The sequence below is a fragment of the Aythya ferina genome, assembly GCF_964211825.1.
Source record: "Aythya ferina genome assembly, chromosome: 5".
NCBI classification, from domain to species: domain Eukaryota; kingdom Metazoa; phylum Chordata; class Aves; order Anseriformes; family Anatidae; genus Aythya; species Aythya ferina.
Window position 1 is genome coordinate 17,873,457 of NC_140301.1, and position 18,437 is coordinate 17,891,893.

The window sequence follows — 18,437 nt, forward strand, 5'->3', positions numbered from 1 at the left end:
ATTAGCAGCATTTTGTTGGTTTGTTTTAACATAATGATCTGAGTTAGAAAAAAAAATACCTGAGCAAACAGCCAAGAATTATTTTTAGTACATCAATGCAACTCAACAAATAATATTAACAATAATTGCTAATGATTTTAAAATACACTTTATTTCTGGTGCCTGCGCTCAGCTGCTGCTAAGTCTCCATATTGCTTATTTGAAACAGGAATTGGTGAGACTGTAGGCTCCCCTGGCCTGGGGAATTTGCCCTCACCTCAAGCACACCTCCCAAAAGATGAAGCATGCAAAGGAAGACAAATCTGTTTTTTTCCTCTTTGTTCGTTTTTACCTTGGTATATTCTCATCCACAGTTGCACAGCCGTATAGGAAAACAATAATCCCTACAATGGAAGCTGGAATAAGCATTTGTGTATAAACTCCCAGCCAGGCAAAATATAGTCCAATCTTCTCTCCAAAGTATTTTCTGAAAGACATTAAAGATTTAAAGAGAGAGAGAGAGAGAGAGAAAAAAAAATGTTTCCTATTTCTTAAAATATATCATGGATAAAATTATGAATCACAGCTGGATTTAGCATGGAGAAAGTAAGATCCGATGACCTGTGGGAATGTTTTCCCCTCAGAGGACTCTCTTTCTCATGATGCTTGGAGTTAATCCAGTGATGCAGGCACCATGAAAGCCAGTCAGTCCAACTGGTCATTTTTTTCCCGTCTTTCTGCCGTGTAAACTGGTATCTTTGGACCACCTGAGAGCTATTCATCTTACAAAAGCCCTGCATTTTCTGTAACTTAGTTGCTCCATAGAGTCTCTACTCTCACCCAGAGCAAAAAAAACTCATTGAGAGCATTGAAGCCCTGCACAAACTTCCTCCCTACCCAGCCCTGCTCCCCTTGTTTCCACCAGGCTAGCCAGAGGTGCAGATGTGGGACTATTCCTGGGCACAGCACTGCAAGCTCACAGTCGTCCATCCTCAGGAGGATGGGCACCGAGGGACCTGCACGTGCTGCAGAGCATGGGTGGGAAGGGCTGCGGCACGGGAACCCGACCTTGGGGCTGAGTTCTCACCTCACCAGGTCAATGGGCTGGTATTTATAGAAGACTCCATAGCTCGCCCACTCCTCGCACAGCAGCTGTAAAAGAGAAAAGAAGGTCAAAACAGAAGCAACACATACATGGCTTACTTCTCCTTTGCAGTGCTCATGCTGTGATCCGGTCTCACCTCTCTTCAATTTCAAAACATAACTCAGATCTGCCAATACACACAGTCTGCATTAAGCATTAAATACAAATTCGGTGATCTGGCATGCTATAACACAGTGATGAATTCTAGTACATTAAAAGGCTCTTCAGCAATGGGATTGATGGATAACTACAGCAGAGATAGGGAGAGCAGTCCTGATTTTATGATCTGCAGAAAGTATCTAGCAGAATAGACGCAAAAGATGAACATGCTTTGAATTACAAGATGGAGAAAACTAGCATAAGTGGGTTTGTTTTCAATAGCGTGAATATTCAGCATTCATCAAGAGGAGCTGCACAGAAGTGCCTGGAAGGCTCCATTTAATAGGAGTTCAGCTTTAAACTAGAAGAATGTGATGATTTCCACCCATCCTTCTGGTTGGAATATAAGCCAAGGAAAACAATGATTCCCCACTAGTGATTTATAAAATTAAATCCCTCACAAAAAATAGTTTCCTACAAGATCTTCAACTTACCCTTTCCTTTCTAAAACACAAAAATAGTATATCTATGATCTGATTTTTAAAATATAGTTCAACTATCACAGTGAACAAGAAATCTGTGTGTGTATCCAAAAAATAGTGGATGAAATAACTGTGCTCATTGGCCACCTGTTGCCATCACCTTCCCTGGGACAAGGGTACTGGCCTCTCACCATCTGCTTGTGAATTCGCATCTTCTCTACTTCTTTCCTTGCTTCAACCCAGTTACAAGAGCTAGGGAGCAGGATGTTCCTGAACTAATTACTAATATTTCAAGGAGATGTTCGGATGATAATTTCTGAGACCACTTCTTAGGAGACCAGCCCAAGCAGGATGCCACTGCTCAAGTCCATACGCGATGTTATTGCAGCAGGGAGAAGCTTGGCATATGTGGCTGTGCTCCTTCAGTGACGCACAGCAAAGCAAGGTCAGGCAGGCTGGTGCTCCAGCCTCTGCCACACACAGCCAGCACAGTTTCTAGACCAGCTCTGCAATTCTTCTGCCAATTTATAAGTACAAACCTTCCAAGCTAAACAGTGGTACCACACCTTCAAACCATTCCAAAATACAGCCTTCCTTCTATGGGAATGTGATGTCAAAAATACAGGTGGACTGCAGATCTTCCCCTCCTTGCCCCAAATAATTCATCTTTATTAGTTTCCTTACAACCGCAAGGGCAGAAACTGAAACCTGAAAGGCAGACTTCTATTAAATATCAACATTCTCGCAAGTGTGATTTGAATTCTGTTCTAGGTTTCTTTCAACCATGTTTCCAAAAATTTAAGGTTGGCTGCCTCTGTCTGGAAAACATGCAATGATTCAGGCACCTCAACATTCATGCGTATGAGCAGAGATATTTCTTTTTATTATTTTTTCACTTCCTTTTAATAAGCTAAGTCAGTGCTGGAAACAAGATAATTCCTCGGTGAGATACACTGGTCAAGCCTATCAGGTAACACTAAACTGAGGAGATTTTGCATCAGTGTCATTTTTCACTTTTGGACGGCACTTCAAACAGAATTTGCATTTATAATACAAATGAATTATCTCATTTATCCTGACATTTACCAGCCTGTTATTCAAAGCACAGCTTCAAAGACATGATAATCGAAGATCAGTTTGCTAGTCCTAAATATTTACTTCATTTCTATGCTCAAATTTAATTCTGTTGTAAAAAAGGCACAACCTGGCCTAGCACTGGATTAGATTAAAGAAAACTTCAAGAAAGCAGAAGAGACATGCCAAAGCACACCAAAGTATTATTTGAAGGAACTGGAAGCTGAAGCAAAGGTAAACATTTCAAAACAGACAGTGAACTTGTGAAATAAGTGCATTTGTGAGGTTAGTAGTAAAGATAATAATCCAGACACTTTACAAAATGCGGACTTTCATCCTGTTTTTGTTTGAGAGATGTATTGCTCAATGATGACATGACAACCATGTGGTATTTTTAACACAAATCAATGGGGGTGGATGGGTAGGAGGGAGGGAATCAACAGCAGCTGTCCCTTGGTGAGACACTTGCACACTGAGGCGCAGCAGACCTCTAATTTTGGGTACCTATTTTCATATGGCCACCCTTGAGGGCCTGAGATCTGCTTCTCCCATGCCCTGAGCCACGCTTTTCCACAGAATCTTTCTGGGGATGTGATCATGAAACAAGTCAGAAAGGCAAAGGCAAGGTGGTGGTGCTGCTAGTCTGGAAGCCCAATGTATGTGGCACCAAATTCAGAAACTCTTCCTGGAAGCTGGGAGGTTATGAGTAGACTTAAGCTCTAATCTGCCACACTGAAAATGAGAATTTGCTTTAGAGAAGTGTGGTCACAAGTATGCAGCGCTTCCATTCTGAATTTAAAAAGCTGACATTTCTGCACAGTGTAGAAAAAAATTGCATTTTCTGATGAGAAGTATTCCCTCAGAATTGTTCCTAAACAAATGCTTTTGAGTATACAGACACTAAAAACAATTTAAGCCACAGACTTATGTGGAAAGTGATACAGGGCATCAGCATACAACCATAAGACCATCTCTGGCTTAACTCCACAGTAAAACTTAGATGCAAATGAGAATTTATCAGGAATGCGCCATTCTTTACCCTTCCCAATAGCCATCACCATCACATTCATGTTTTGGTTGGTCCCCTCCTCTGTCCAGAGCAGCAGCACATTAACTCACCAGAGACTGCAATGCTTTTTGCACAGGTCTCTGTGGCATGAAGCAGGGCTTGTTTCAGGTATGGATATCAGAAGATGGCTGAGCATATTCTCATCAGTGCAGGCCTGACATCACATCACCGCAACTTTAGGATCCACATCTAAATGTTGTCAATACTTGCCAACACAGCAAATAATGCATTACCACCAACCTGGTACTTTATACATAGCCACATCGTGCTCCACATTAAGGCAAATTGAAACGTTAGGAAGTATTTATGTACTTCTACTGCGTGGCATTTTCATGGTATTTTGTGTGAAATCCTGGCAACGCCCAGATCCCAGTGGGTGACTTCAGGCTGCGACTCTGGCAAAAACCTGTTAAACCCCGTTACATCCACTTACTTTTCTGTCATTGGGTTCGACGTTTTCACCTTCATAGTCACCCTTTAAAAAAAAAAAAAGAAAACGTGTGTCATTCAGAGAGTCGCACCCAGAGCTGCTATGCCTCCTGCAATGCCCGTGTATCCTGCTCACTTAATGCATCGAAAACAGAAATGCAATCTGTAAAATAATGCTGTATTTTAGGAGTTCATTTGTCATAGCACACTTTGTCTCCTGTCGTTGGGCACATTAAGAAAGAGTAATGATGTCTGTCACCGGGGTACAAGGAATGAATAAGTGATAAAGGTGGCCTAAAAATGTCAAGGGAAAGGATGTGGTATTTCCACGGTGTTTGGGGTTCATCTCAGTCCACTTGACAGAGGAGAGAGCAGCTGAGAGAGCTGATCTGTATCCAGACTCTCCAAACACTCAGGGCTGATTAGATCTGAGGTTTTAATATGGAGCTATTTTTAAATACGATAAAGGAGTAAATGAAGACAACAAATAAATTACTTACAACAGAGCCTATCAGTAGCTGTCTAAAGATGTGAGGCCAGTACATGCAGAGAAGTTTATTTAACCTTTTTGGATTTCTAAGTGATATCACTGTAGCTTGCAAGTGCCTGATGTTTGTGATAAGCATCGGACAGATGACGAGCCTGTTGTGATCACTGTTACCCAGAAATAAAACACTCAAGACAAAATGAGCAGGGCAGAAAACTAAGATGGCACACTTCATCCGCACATTCCCCATGGGGAAATCTGCACTGGGCTCAGTACTCTCTGGATGCTTACACAGCCAGCACATCACGAGCAGTATTTCTGCAATGTCCCCTTGACATCTGCCAGGCCTTTTTTGCAAGGCTCTAGCTAAGGGTGTGTGTTTGTCAGTTCTAGTTGTGCTGTGAACCCCCCAAGTTAAGGTGACACTAGCACCCAGCTGTTGCATGCCTCCCACTCAGGGAATCACAGGATGGCTGAGGTTGGCAAGGACCTCTGGGGGTCACTGGTCTAAGTCCCCTGCTCAAGCAGGGACACCCAGAGCAGGGTGCTCAGGACCATGTCCAGGTGGCTTTTGAAGATCTCCAAGGAAGAGATGCCACCTCCTCTCTGAACAACCTGTGCAACTGCTCTGTCACCCACAGAGCATAGCAGTGCTCCCTGGTGCTCAGACAGAACCTCCTGTGTCCCATTTTGTGCCCGCTGCCTCTGGTCCTGGCACTGTGCACCGCTGAAAAGAGCCTGGTTCTGCCTTCTTTGCACCCTTCCTTCAGGTATTTATAGACATTGATAAGATCCCCCTCTACCTTTTCCTCTCCAGGCTGAGCAGTCTCAGCTCTCTCAGCCTCTCCTGAGGGGAATGCCAGGGAGGTTTAGATATGGGAGTGAGCCCCTTGGTGCCCGAGGAACACATATGCATCTCAGCAATGATGCCAGAGACCTTGGGAACAGGCCAGAAAGTAACAGAACCATTCCATTTCCCAAGCCACCAAAGCAACTCCTCTAATATCATTTTAAGACATCATCTATGATCACCAAAAGTAAGACAGAGGCGGGGAATTCATTAAAAGCGACCACAGTGAAGGAAGCAACCTGCAGAGGTTACTAGAGTCATCCATCCTACAAGCAAGCAGGAAGTCAGGGTCCTGAGCAACAATGTTTGGGATGATGCCATTAATACATAACACAATAAGGACTATTTGTGTCAGACAGTAGACATGTAAAATATATTCCAATATCACTTACATCATGCAAAGGATATGCGGCACTGTAAACTCCATTGGCAAGCAGGCTGGTGATCCCTTGAAAAATAAAGACGTAATAGTTATTTACAATTTCAAGGCCAGACAGTCTCGCTTCATCATCCTTCCTGGAGGTTTCCCTCAGAATAACAGTCATCTGCTCAGATAATGATTTTTCTGTCATCTCATTCCTTTTCATGTACTTTCATTTTTAATCATATAGGTTATTAAACATAACTCATTTTATGAAACGGAAAACTGCAGAGAGCAAGAAGAAGTCACATATATATTTGAGAATCAAGAATTAGAAGCCAATGACTTGAAATTAGTCATTATAATAAACCGCATTTTCTGAAAAGTCAGTTTGATTTAAGGGCAAGCCTGCAGATTTGAAAGTGTGTAGCAGAAGGCTCGATCACAAGAAGAATACAACTGGAATTGATGGCATACGGGAACACGCATACGCACTTGCCATACACACAGAGTTTTGAATTTAGATTTCAGATTGATTAGAGAAATTGTAGGGAAAGCCTTTGCAAAGACCTTGGCGTAATACTTACCATATTTACCACATTTTCGTCTTTTATTTAAAAGGGTAGTTTCCTTCTTTCTTCCCTCTCCTTTCCCTGTTTACACATCCGTTTATTAGTTACATGCATGAGCCTGAAAGCAGTTAATGCTTCATCTACACACTGTATGTGGCATGTGGGACTCTGAGGTCTTGCCCTCTCAGGTGCGGCTCCGCTCCTTCACCAGAGCCAGAGCACAACAGCGACAGAAGGATGGGAGAAGGCACGGGGCCAAGGGCATGCCCGTGGTGCACCTCTTCCAGAAGTCACCTGGCCAGACCTGGACCTCTGAGGGCTGTAGGTCACATCCTCTCACACGCTGCTGCCTCTGCTGGCATTCATATAGCTACTCCCAGTGATGGAGCAGTACCCGTGTCTGAATGCGTTATCTGTGAAGATAGGTTGGTCATCCGACTAACTGGTTTGGAGTCACAGCCTGTTCAGGTCAGTCAGTGCAAAGCCAAGCAGTTCTCTTTGTGCAAGGCTAACTAAAAAGAAAATCTGGCATTGTGGAGAATTTCAAAGGACTTCAAACAAAGTAAAATGATGTGCTACAGTGTGCTCCATGCTGCCTGTCCATTTCTACCACGAGTGTGGGACAGTGAGCATGAACCAGGAAGCAGATCACTGCAGGTTCAGGAGACATTTTCAATTGTTCTTGAAAGAAGAATTTTTCAAGCTCACTAACATTTTTATATTCACTCATATTTTTACTGAGCACCTGCTGCAGGAACTGCTCCAGCAGTGCTCGGTATGCTGTATCATTATTTTTTCAAAGTGCTATTTAAGATTATACAGTGCTATGAATTTTCTGCAAATATCTCCATGCTTCTGGCAGAAACAACTAGGGAACAGATGAGTTATCCTTCCAAGGCTGCGTTACCAAATAGCTACACAATATACTTGCACATATCAGCATTTAGCAACTATGATACGTTCACATTTTCACAAATTTGCAAAATAAATAACAAAGACTGCAGTGTTTGCTGTGCTGCTGCCTTTTTCCTGCTGGACAGAAGTGTTGCAGCATTATCTGTGTTTGCTCAAATCCGTTTGCAACCTTTGCTGGGTTGTAACCCAGCATTCCAGTGCTGTAACACAAAGGACCTGATTGAGTTATGCTGATTGTACCCTCGGACATGCCAGGCTAATGACATTTTTATTAGGTATACTTTGTGACCTTGCCAGTCTATGGAAGAAGAACAATCCAGGAATCCTAACACTTTACCTTCCTCTGCCTTTTCAAACCATCTCTAATTTGTTTCCCATTTTTGGACCCCCCAAAAAATAAAAAAAAATAAAAAAAGGAAAAAAAAATCAAGTGCGCAACCAACTCTAAGGCAAGAATTCAAACTGAACTATATGATCTTCCCCTTTCAAGAGTGCAAATACATAATTTCCAACAAAAATGACATCAGACTCAAAAAAGAGTCCTGAAAGTCACAGATGAATTTGGATTTCCCATGCTAAAGGGAAACAGAACTTCTGTTAATATTGGCTGAACACCAAGTAAATTTAGTGTATATAAGGACTCAACAATTGTACATTGTATGTTCTCACTTCAACAGAAAAGTCAAAGCAGGGAAATCATTTCTGGCATAATTATTCTTCTATTATTTGATGGACTTCTAAATGGCTGATGGGTCAACATTGAACAGAACTACCTGTAATTCAAGTTCTCGTTGTTTTACTTAACTGCTTATAGACAAATAAATGTTATAACAGATTCCAACAGTTATCAAACACCTTCTCCCATGTTCATGCATTTTTCTTATCCATATATGTTTCTTTTGGTCATCTGAAGGAATTCAGCCTTCCACCTTATATAATTTGGTGTACCAACCACTTCTTACCTTTGGTCCCCCAGTCAAGTATAAACCTCTGCCTCACAATATTTGAATTCATATTTACCTGTATTAGGAATTTAGTTCTTAGAACACCATCCCTAGGGCTGAAATCCTAAAACCACTGGTTGTGGCAGAATAAACTTCACCTGCAGCAGCTGTTTTGAGGACCAAGGGAAGGGTCAGCTTCCAGTGCACACCACAGCCCTTGGCCACGGGGTTAATCTTCCACTTATGACAGTGCTTTGGGCCGTCACCAGTTAAGAGCATTTCACTCAAGTCATTGAAAAGCCATCCCACCATAAAAAATTGAGGTCACCACTTAAAGGGAGCAGAGCAGCCCACAGACTCTCACAGCAGTTTTGGAAGTGCACAGTAATGCTCTCATCCACTGGTGAGAGTGAAAAACTGAACTAATGCAGAGCACATGTTCCCATGGCATCAGATCATCTTCCATCCCTGCCATAAAGAACATAACTAACATCTGTAGGGGCCATATGGTCACCTATCATTTAATTTATAATTGAATCTATATATTCACATTTGAAAAAAAAAATATGAATAGCTACATTAATTACATTAAATTTCCGAATAAAATAATTATATCTATATACATCAAATCAGAGAGCAGAGGAAAAACCTAAATGCCACATCCAGTTACAGCATGCAATTATTTTCAATACCTGAAAATGATATCGATCTTAAACCTAAATAAAATTCCTTACCCATGCTATATTTTGCTTTGGTACATGTCGTTCTTTTCAATATTTCATAAACCTACAGAAACAAAGTAAAAGAAAGGAAAGGGTTACTTTGGATATGGCCAGTGAAAAGCATAATCTTTCTGTGCACAGCTCAAACATAAGTATTGGCAAAACCGAGATGCTGATGAGGTCACCATTCTGTAATAAAAGTGGTTGCATTCAGGACAGCAGAGTTAAAGATTTCCTTACACAGCTACATGTACAAGAGAGGAAGGCTGAGCTCGCTAGCCAGTTACTATGACTGCTGTTGGTTTGAGGGGAAGGGGATCATATTCAAGCATTTCTGCCACAGAACAGCTGTTCCCCCTCATGTTGACCACCTTCCCTCGCCACCCGCGCTGCACCTGGCTGTGCCCTCGCTGCCCACCCTCCAGCCCCGTGGTGCTTGCACGGCACGTGGCAGCTTATCAGAAACCAGGCCAAACAAAACAGCTTGACCTTAAAACTTCAGAGCTTGCACGATCTTGGTGGCAAAACAGGTGTATTTGCTTTACAATTTATTTTCATTTATTGTTAAATAACCTTTGCACGTTGGTGCAAGGCCAGGACAGCAGCGGAGGGCAGCCTCGGACTTTTCAGCAGGAGCAGAGGCATATCCTGCCCACTGCCTGACCTGCCTGGGGACCCGTGGCCACTGTCCCAGGGATGTCCAGGGCTGCACATGGCTCAGGAGGGGCAAGCAACACAGCCACTGCCTGCCATGGAGGTTTATGGAGGGCACACGAGACTGTTTCTCTGCCCTGTGCTGTCTTTCAGCTCCAGCCAGCTGAAGGGCTGTCACAGAGAGACTGCCAGTTATATAACATAGTTTTTATTTTATTTTATTTTAGTAAGTAAAAGGTCCTTGGCTTAGTTTCTATTCATCAAAGCCTCACAGGGAGTGACTGGATTCCTGTTCATTTTGCAGTAGGCGGGAGGGTCAATATTTGCACTGTGGTTTAAAAATACATATGGGAAAGGCAGCAGGGAACTTCAAGAAACAAGAATACAAAGAGAAATGCATGCAGGATAAGATGATGCTGGGCACTGCTCAATATGTCTTTTATTACCAGGTTATTTGCAGGGATTTCAAACAAAGCAACATACTATCAGCATTATTGTTATATGCCCAGCGTTTCTTGAGTGGTTTTTAAAAAAACATCCCATCCTCCTCTTCCTCCCAGCCTCTGCCATTAGCTCTGCTTGCTTCAGCCCATTGCCACGTTAGCCACCAAGGCTGACCCTCTGGTTCACCTTGTTCTACAGGGTCATTTTGGCTGGCTGCCTTTCTCAGGCATTTTTGTCATGAATTTTAACTCTTCACCTGCTCCCTTAAGTTTCTTACCTGAACCTACAATGGTTTTTTAACTCTATGTGTAAACATACCAAGAAAGTCTGAAAACAAAAACTATGTATTTTTCTCCCCAATCTCAAATGAAATGGTTTTTTGCAAATAAAATTTGATTATCATATTTTCCTTTCCATTTCTGCGATGCTGCATCTGCCTGCCTTGGTCAGACTCCCCAAGCCCTCACAACCTGTGCTCAGATAAATCTCTGCACACCAGGCTGCAGGGGCACTGCATCCCAGGGGGCTGCACACTGGAATTTCATGGCAGGAAGGGAAAGTCAGATATCTTACGCCCCTTATCACTGCAGCAATAAAGGGCAGCTATAACGTGATATAAGCTCTTTTCAAAACCACTTGGCATCCAAAAGGCTAACGTTAAATACAAGATAAAAGCATGCTTATGGTCACATTCCAGTGGGCTGATTAGCAGCCCTGAAAGGGGGCAAGGAGTCTGCACTGTACTTTGAAGAAGTGCTGCAGCAAATGCTGCATGGCACGGTCCTTCTGACTGCCCTGGATACCGTGTGGGCTTTCCATTTAAATTCCCCTTCAGTGGCTATAGAGGAGACTGCACCTTCTCCCCTTTCTATTTTATGTTCTATGAGTCACAAGGAAATACTCGGACGTAGCTTGCACTATCTTATTCCTGTGTTAAGCTTCATTTCCATAAGGGATCTGCAGAAACTTGTATAGTTACAGCACAAAAATGTATGGTTAGGGAAAGGGAAATTAGACACAGAGGTCCAGGTGGCTAGCCAGTGGCAGAGTCTAAATCTGTTCCTTTCTGGTTATATGGCTGCTAGGAAACCATGTCCTGCATTCACCTTGAACCAAAAAGAAGATCCAAATTACTGTCTAAAGGTAGCAACCTGTTAGCATCAAATGCTATTCATTGTACAAGCTAAAGCTGGAAATGCTTAATTTATTGGTTAAATAATTGATGTCACAGGCGTTCCCTGGCATTTGGTACAGACAGACTTGCAGTAGGCTTTGCCCCAAAGCTGGCAAAGGGGCTCTTAACACAAGGACCGAGGCACTATCCACCATAAATTATTTACATACAGTACTTACTATAGTACTTCTTGTTTTGCTGTCAAAGAAGGAATCTCTGTCAGACAAATCAAATCTGTTAAAAGATTAGAAGGAAGCCCATTAGTTTAAAAAAAAAAAAAAAAAGCCAGTAATTTCCTGTTCTTGCTGACCCCTTCAATATTATATTTTCTCCTGGGGATCTCTCATAGCTAACATTAAAGAATAGCTTGTAGAAACCTCATTAAAATAAAGTCAAACATAACTCTCACATTTTAGAGAGGCTGTTATATGTTTCACTCATTTTATATATTTATAGGTTTTTACACACACACACACACACAAAAAAAAAAAAAAAAAAAGGCTGTTGATGCTCATCAAAGTTGAATTCCTGCCCACTACTGGTCTAGGGTTTCTCCTAATAATTTACATTTGGGCTGAACCTGCAAAGCCCTAAGAGCACTCTGTGCTCCCTTATTCAGCAAATACCCAGATGGCCTCACTGAAAAAAAAGCACCATTGCAAGCAGTGTAAGGCACTTTCAAACACAAGCTAAGTACCATCTTTTGGTCTTTCTCTGAGCCATGAGGCTCCTTTTCTGTAGGAACATCCCACATGCAATACCTGTATAAATACAGTTCCTGCAAGTCTGATCTGTGACATCAAATGTCACATACATTGACTAGCCCCACCATCAGGTATGTGAATCTAATACAGAACTCCATTAGTGTTCTGCATCTCTTTATTAAACACAAAAATATACATATCTAGAGTGAAGAAATCCTGCTCTAGGACTGGTATTTGTTCCAGCTGGCACACACATAAACATGGTCTTCAAAGCTTCTCCTCCGGGATGCTGGCCAAGGAAGAGCAGCAGCAAAGCAATCCAGGGCAGCCAAAACTTAAGCTGGGCCCCACCTTGCGATTTTTTCCTCCACCCACGTCTACAGCTGTTCTTACCAATCTAAAACCGAAGGCAGAGCTGCCACTGGCTTCATACCATTTACAAGTCAAGACCTGGTTTGCAGTACATGAGTGAGCTGCCCATACCAGATGAATGGAGTTACCCTTACTGTTTTCAACCCATATCTCTGTCCAGAAATTTTACTGAGCATTTTATTTTAAACGGAAAAAGACTACTGTAAACCACACTAAGTTTTGTTTGGCAGTCTAAAAGTTTAAGTATATGCTTATATAGATATGTAACATATATCTTAACAAGAGTTAAAATGCACAGGGATTGCACACAGAAAAAAAAAAAAAAAAAAAAAGTAAATTTACTGCAAGATGGAAATGGAAATGTTTTTACAGTAACCACTAACAAAGCATCGGCATTTGTTTTCTTTTCACTTTTCCAGATGCTATCAGAAAAACCCAAACCTGTTGGCATGGCTGCTGGCACCACATGGTCACTTACAAGTGCTGCTTCTCCCTGGAGAAGGGGTAAGAGAGGCGCTTCACTGTCTGCGGCTTGTGTTCGGCCACTTTGGGCTGGATGGGCTCTGTTATCTTCTGGATTACAGAGTTGATCTTTTTCAGAAGCCCATGGGTCTGATTGATCTGATACATCTGCGGGGGCAAACAGAAAGACAATAAAATGTCATCGCTTTCTGGTTATCCACAGAGAGACTGAACCGTAAAAAATGAATTAGATAATTACATCTGCCTAAACTATCGAGGAACACAGCTTACCTTCTTGAAAACATCTAAGAACACATAGATAGATGGAAAAGTCAAAGCAAGGCAAGAAGAGTCTTGCAGCTTCCAAGACTTCCCACCTTCTTTATAAATGAAGAATATTCAAGATACTTTGCTTCCACAACAGTGAAGTCACTAAGTCCATTGCAGTTCTCTTTTGATTTGATTATGCTTCTGATTAAAACTGGTGGTAAGTGAGGCAATAATGGGGATTAATAAAAAATCCAAACCAAACGTGTAGTTTTAGTTTTGTACTAAGTGATGCTGAGCTTTGAGACTGTCTCTTGTTCCATTACAGACTTTCTGCTGCAGTCTGCGACATGCACTTAGTATGTTTAAATATTAATCTACCTCTAAGCTATGCGCACTGACCAGGTAGCTATCTATCATGGATGATTTAGAACTTAGCTCATAATGAAAATACACCATGATATCTCTAATGATATTTCAATTATTCTGAGAGGTAATTTATTTTGTGGTAGAGTAGTCCCAACTCCTGCAAACATGACTGATGATGTGTAAGTAGTCACCTAAACCCAGCGAGACTGCTGCACACAGAGTATTACATTCACTTTTTAGCAGCCCATCCATTCAGGTGAGAAAGAAAACTCCAAGTAAGTTTCATTATCAATTGCAACCTCTTTTAAAACACACTGAGATGATGAGACTCTATGAGATCACTCACATCGTACACGGATAAAGGCAGGAGATAGGAATTTGTGATTTCCATTCCTCCTTCCATTTATTCTTTCTGTTGTCCTAAGCAAGAAAGTTCATGACTCTCTTGCTTTTCCTGTTAAATACAAGGGGAATACCAGCCTCTTTGCCGGGCTGTGCAGATTAAACTATTTTAAAAATGCTTGTGGGAAGAGAAGTCTACATTTATAAGGTGCACAAAGATGAGAATGTGTTTAAACCATGCCTTCTTGGGGGAAAGGAAAAAGAAAAATGTGGCTTACCTTCTTTGTGGGCATCTTGAGCTTAAGAAACTCTGCCTCTCGACACAATACATTCCATGGTGCATGTATTTTTACAAATCCAACCCCATGGATTTTTGTCTTTAAAAAAAAAAAAAGAAAGCAAGAGAAAAGGTTACCAGTGAGAGGAAATTAAATACTTTTCCCCTTGTGTTTCATCCACATTTAAGGAACAGTCCATTACAGCCAACACTGTAAACCTCATTTGTTTGAGACGACCAGTTTCTAACAACAGGACAATCACTGGGCACCTCTCTGTGCGGAGCCGATATAAAACGTGACTCAGAAATGCTATTGTCTTCTAGAACAATCACCACTAGGTTAAACAGATAAGAAGATAAAAACTGTTTGGGAAATAAAAGCTAATGACTATGACACAAATACAGACTAAGCCAGTTAAATTTGATACACAGGCACCCAGCCAAATTCTACAATTTCTTGAGTGCGTTGTAATGTAAGGGTCACAGCTTCAGCATGAAAAGAGAGCAGAGGCTGCAGATGCAGACATCAACATCTATGTTAAAACACCAACCATTTTAATTAGGAAACTTGGTTGGAAAAATTGACCACCACCACCAACAGAAATATCAGGGATGACACTAGTAGTACATGTGGATCCCAGCAGTTACCCCAGCTGCGGTTTGCTCCTGCCCACCCCTGCATCCACAGGTGCCTGCCAGCCCCATCAAAGAAACCACCTCCAAGACCCTGGACAAATGATGTCAAACCAGCAGGGGAGAAGAGAAAGAAACATTAATGAATCTTTCTAATGCTGCTGCTTTGCACATTCAGGCAGTTTTAACAGCTGGTTTTCACACAGCTATATTCCCTACCTGCCTTCTAGAAATCCATTAATTACTCAGAGGGCATAACTAACTGCCAGCCTTCTAATTAGGCATCGCTTCCAAACCATCCTTGAATTTATTTCACAGAAGAGCATTTAAGTGACATAATAAACATCATCTGTGAACAAAACCCTTGTTCTTTTTGCAGTTAGTAAGGCCACCTACACAACTCCCAGGCATTCGTCAAGCTCTGGTGACTGCAGGTTTTCCCCTTCTCTGATGTGCTGGATATGGAAGCTGCTGTAAATCCCCTTCCCTTTCATCTCTATATGTTTCTGATCTGATACCTTGTACCAAGAGATACATGCTCTCCTTCTTCGTGGTGCCCTGGCTTGAATGCCAAGCCTTCTGCTTCGTTTGAAATCATATTACATGTCATGGGAGGGGACCTCCCAGCCCGCTTAGGATTTTCAGTATCTAGGACTTGGCACAGGCAGGTTTCCAGTTCACTACAACAACCTGACAGAAAGCAATCTGTTTTTTCACCTGAGGATGGAGAAAAGGAAGATTTGTCATGCTGTGCCATCACCCTTCCCTAGAATTTGTGAATTGCATATGGTTTATTTATGTATTTAACACTCTGACCACAGGTCTAACTGCTTAACCTCAGTTTTTACATCCTGTGAATAAAACAAACATGAACGTTCACCCTCCCTCACAGGAATTTCAGGCTTATTGGTTGGATCAGTTAATTGTAATAGCTTTCTTTGAAATTAATATGGCTGTGGCTATTTCTACTAATCACACACTGGCAGTGCTTCAAAAACATGATTTTTTTATGTAGTCTAATGGTCTTTTAATAGAATATGCTGTTTTCAGAGTACAGGTGAAAGGCATTACAAGCTGTACTGTTCACAGCTGAGAATGGAAAGAGCAAGACTGTAACATGGAGCCATGTGCTAGAACCAGAGCATTTACCAGAACTCCCCGCACAAATGTGATTCTCCTGAAGGCTGAAGGTGTAAAAATTTCACTGTCTACATCAGATATTTCTCATCAGAACCAGAATTACCAGAGGATCCAACCCATGGCATATTGTCAACCCACCAACCACTGATTAGTGTTTACAGACACCTAAGCCTCGCCTCTAGCTATGATAACACATCCATAAGCTATGTGGCAATAAAGCACACTCCACAGCGAGTGCTGCCCAAGGCAAGCTCAGCACCTCCCTGGACTCGACCACCAGTCATGCTCCTTATCTTTACACATCTGACGCAGCTCCTTACATCCTCATCATGTTCCAGTTCCAGGCCAGCCTCCACAAGGTTTCCCTCATACTCCTCCCTCCGAAATCTCTTGTCGTCTTCATGGGAATCTGCAGGGGGTTCGCTCTCCCCCATCTCCAGCTGCACGCTCTTCCCAGGAAGCGGGTGGTCCTGCTTGGTGCTTCGTGCACTTGTGTCATTGTGGTGAGTTCTCCTGGCGAGTGCCCTCCCAGATGAGGACTTCTTGTAGTGATAAACTAGGATGTAATCCACCTTTCTCTTGCCATCTCTGAAGTAAAGTCCGTATTTGCAGTCAGCATCTGGATTTTTGGATAGGGAGTTCAACAGCTAGAAGTAGGGAAAGGGGGGTGTGGAGAGAAGGAGAGGAGAGGAATAATCATCAGAGAGCTGACATGGGCACCAAGCAGACTACATCCTCATATCAAGCACCCCTCCTAGCTGCCCAGAGCACGCAAGGACTTAACTTCAAACAGCAAGCCCATAGAAGGAGCCCCCACATGCTACTTACACAAAACAATTTTGCAAGTTAACACTTGCAATTTTCCTGATAGCCAGCTGGGATTTCATTGGCCAGAAATAAATAGATAAGATGACTGGGATTTAATCTAATTCCCAGCATGCTAGTTCATAATTTAGCTACTGGGTGGATTTGGTTGTCTCCGTTGAGGGTTAATTGCCACTAAGATCATCTGTCCTTTTCCACCCAGGACATCTGTGTTTCGGTTCTGACAAACAGGTTAATATCATGTGCAAACACTTCTCACTTCTCTTATCTATCTCTGTGAGTTTGTATCATCTGAGAAAGAGATCATCCCAGATACAGACTGAAGGGAGCCAGCTGGTCGCCAAGCACAGCCAACAATGCACGTGGACTGCAGCCAGGGAAGCAAGTTCGTTGTGACCAAGTTCATCACCTTTCTCCCCACTTATAAAACCCATGCAACTTTGCAGTCCGCGGGTGGCAAAGGCTTTATTCCTGCTCTGAATTAATACTGTGCAAATTTGCTCTGCAGTGGTGCGGGACGCCAGAAATCTAAGTCTCAAAACACAACCCCATGTTCAGGTATTTTTCTGAAATTTGCACCAGACAACTGTAGAAACATACCAAAGTACTAACAATTATTAATTTCTGCTTGCAACAGCATAATGCTCATGCATAATTCTACCCTCGGATCATTTAAAAAGTGAAAACACAATTGCCATGTATTTTTACAAAAAACACTAATCTCAGGAGTGGCTTTCCAAGGACCAGGGACATTTTCAAGCTCCTAACTTTACAGGAGAGCATTAACCTTCATGCAGGGTAAGGACTCCTGCTCCAAATGACAGCAATCAGCTCTCAGTTACAAATCATACTGGTCAAAATCTGCTTGGGATGTGCACTCCTTTTGCTTATTTCATAAAGAAAACTGGGAATGTAACAGATCTGCAACCAATTATCTTCAAGGCAACCAATTATCTTCAAGCCCAACTTCTAAGCCACAGACAAAAACAGTAGCCTGTGAACTCATCACAGCCAACACACCTGAAACTTCATGCAAACAGCCACTTACTTGGCAGATCCCACATACTCATTGGAGGGACTGAGCTGTGGAGGGCTGATCAATGTTATTCTGCCGCTTGACCCCAGCTGCGTGGAAAAGCTGCCTGCGTTTGTGCCACATCAAGACACCAGTGTTTAGTTCTTAAACATAACTGTAGTACAGATCACTAATCACTATTGCTTTCTGATTGCTTCATGATTAATGGCATGCACGCATTAATCCAGATTATTTTTTTTAAAGCAAGCTGAGTGTTTGTGGCCAGCAACTCAGGGATGCAATCTTCTATAGGAACAGAATAGTAAGAAATATAAACTATGTTTTCAGGATAGTCTCTTCAAAATATCGTTGCTGTAAACAAGATACAGGATCACTGGGTTTTCTTTCAAGATAACTAATTGTATTACTTTTTAAAGATTTCTTGATTGTATCAATTAACTAAACATCACTTACTGAAAAATTGGGCTGAGCCCATAGATGTCCAGTTAAATGCAGGAAGATAAAATGAGGAAAAGACTCAGACCTCAAGCACTTCCTACCCTCACTGGCCTGACATTTTTGGGGACAGCCAGCAGCAATCTGTCCGCCTGTCTGGGGAGGAATAAATACAG

The 18,437-nt window shown here is 42.1% G+C and overlaps 1 protein-coding gene across 5 annotated transcripts in view; it reads right to left on the reverse strand.

Annotated features, from left to right (window-relative positions):
- The window catches only part of ANO1 (anoctamin 1), a 78,689-nt gene that overhangs the window by 23,699 nt on the left and 36,553 nt on the right, over positions 1-18,437 (reverse strand). For 3 of the 5 annotated variants that reach the window (XM_084520801.1, XM_084520798.1, XM_084520797.1), the window contains exons 3-12: positions 16,286-16,612; positions 14,194-14,292; positions 12,954-13,105; positions 11,579-11,633; positions 9,140-9,191; positions 6,562-6,627; positions 6,006-6,061; positions 4,281-4,322; positions 1,067-1,131; positions 332-466 (exon numbers count right to left, since the gene is read on the reverse strand). In XM_084520801.1, coding sequence (XP_084376927.1) covers positions 332-466; positions 1,067-1,131; positions 4,281-4,322; positions 6,006-6,061; positions 6,562-6,627; positions 9,140-9,191; positions 11,579-11,633; positions 12,954-13,105; positions 14,194-14,292; positions 16,286-16,612 — 1,049 coding nt within the window. The remainder of the gene's footprint in view (positions 1-331; positions 467-1,066; positions 1,132-4,280; positions 4,323-6,005; positions 6,062-6,561; positions 6,628-9,139; positions 9,192-11,578; positions 11,634-12,953; positions 13,106-14,193; positions 14,293-16,285; positions 16,613-18,437) is intronic. The other 2 variants (XM_084520800.1, XM_084520799.1) reach the window with 1 other exon arrangement.